Source organism: Aplysia californica, unplaced genomic scaffold, assembly GCF_000002075.1.
Source record: "Aplysia californica isolate F4 #8 unplaced genomic scaffold, AplCal3.0 scaffold00704, whole genome shotgun sequence".
Taxonomy (NCBI): Eukaryota; Metazoa; Mollusca; class Gastropoda; order Aplysiida; family Aplysiidae; genus Aplysia; species Aplysia californica.
Window position 1 is genome coordinate 219,617 of NW_004797974.1, and position 1,768 is coordinate 221,384.

The following is a 1,768-nucleotide window of genomic DNA, read 5'->3' on the forward strand; positions in this document are numbered from 1 at the left end:
ATATATACATACATACATACACTCACTCTCTCACTCACACCACATCAGTACCACCACAACTATAAGAATTATGAGAATATAATATGTAAAAACACTAAACTTCCATCACAAACCTCCAGGACCAATACCATCAGTGTTTTATAGAAACTACAACAGCAACAATACAACAACAATAACAGCAGCAACAACATCAACAACAATGTCGACAAAAATATCACCAAAGAAAGAACAAGGAAGAAAACAACATCATCAAATACAAGAACATGAACAACGCAACAACAATAACAATAACACCAAAGGCAGCAACAGCAACATAATTAACGAAAACAAAGCATTTTCATCAACAATAATAACAACCAAACCACAACGGCATCAACAACAAAGAACAATAACGACGACGGCGACAACAACGACAGCAAAAAAAAACAGCAGCAACAACAACAACAACAATAACAACAACAACAACAAAGCGGCATCAACAACAAACAACAATAACGGCGACGAAGACAACAACGATAGCAGCAACGACAACAATAACAACAGCATAAAACAACAACAACTACAAAAAGAACAAAAACAACAACAACAACAATGACGACGACTACGACGACAACGACATCGAGTGAACTCACATAGTAAGAGGACGACGGGAGGGAATGTCCATCCCACGGTGCCCATCTTCCAGAGTAGAACAGCATGAAGGAAACACAACTAACGCCGTCTTGTTGATGGGAGGGAGGGAGAGAGAGAGAGAGAGAGAGAGAGAGAGAGAGAGAGAGAGAGAGAGAGAGAGAGAGAGAACGAGAAAAAGAGCCAGAGAAAAAAAAAAGGAGTGAGATGGGAGCACAACACACTTCTTTGACGAAGGTGAAGTTCTTATCCGGCTTGGCACAAACAATTATAAGATAGAGACTTATTAAACCAGTCTGATTTGCTTAAAAGCGTTGCTTAAAACTCTTGGATTACATGATTATAGTTCCATAAGAAATAAATTGGTTCACACCAGATTGCGATGGCGAGGCTCTTGTTCCAGGAATATACCATCAAATAAATTAGACACTTCTTTGCTGGCAGTAACACACATTCTGGGACTTGAGGTCTACAAAGATGTTCATGTTAGTATTGAGTAGAAGGTATATTATAAGCAGATTTATTCGTGAGAACGTTGGTGCTCTTGAGAGGTACGCCAATTTAATGTGCGTTAGATCCAACAATCAGCCACGAACGGCTAATCACTGACAACAGAATACTATTGCCCCCATCCAGCCTCAGGTCAAGAAGTTGTCACCAGAAGAGTCAAGAAATAGTGACTAATATGACCCTTAGGCAAATCCTCTTAAACTCTGGAGTCTTTGACTTTGAGAGAGAGAGACCAATCTAGCATACTCCTAGATGCGTAGTCCATACCATGAACCAAGTGACGTCATACTGGCGGCGTCTTAGTCTTTGTCTTCGTCGAATTCGTGTTACCGGAACCAGCCTGAAATAAATCAAATCAATAATAATGTTTGTAAGGTATTTCTTAAGTTTGTTTTGTATTGATTTAGTTTAAACAAGAGTTTTTCGGCACTCGAAGCACAATAAATTCATACTTATATGTGCAGAAGATTAGAATAAGTGTTACTGGAGAATAACATACAAAGAAAAGAAGGAGGAGAGAAACGGAGGATAGATGTTGATGAGAAAGAAGATATGAACCTCTTCAGAGTAACCGTCAACACGCAAATGTTTTGTATGTAAGGAATAATAAAGAAAAAGAAGCTGAAAT

At 38.7% G+C, this 1,768-nt stretch overlaps 1 protein-coding gene across 1 annotated transcript in view; it reads right to left on the reverse strand.

Moving 5' to 3' along the window:
• LOC118478588 overlaps window positions 1-747 on the reverse strand; it is an 18,538-nt gene extending 17,791 nt beyond the window's left edge. Inside the window, exon 1 of the mRNA XM_035972478.1 lies at window positions 633-747. Within this exon, the coding sequence (XP_035828371.1) occupies window positions 633-678 (46 nt within the window). The 5' untranslated portion in view covers window positions 679-747. The remainder of the gene's footprint in view (window positions 1-632) is intronic.
• Between the last annotated feature and the right edge of the window lie 1,021 nt (window positions 748-1,768).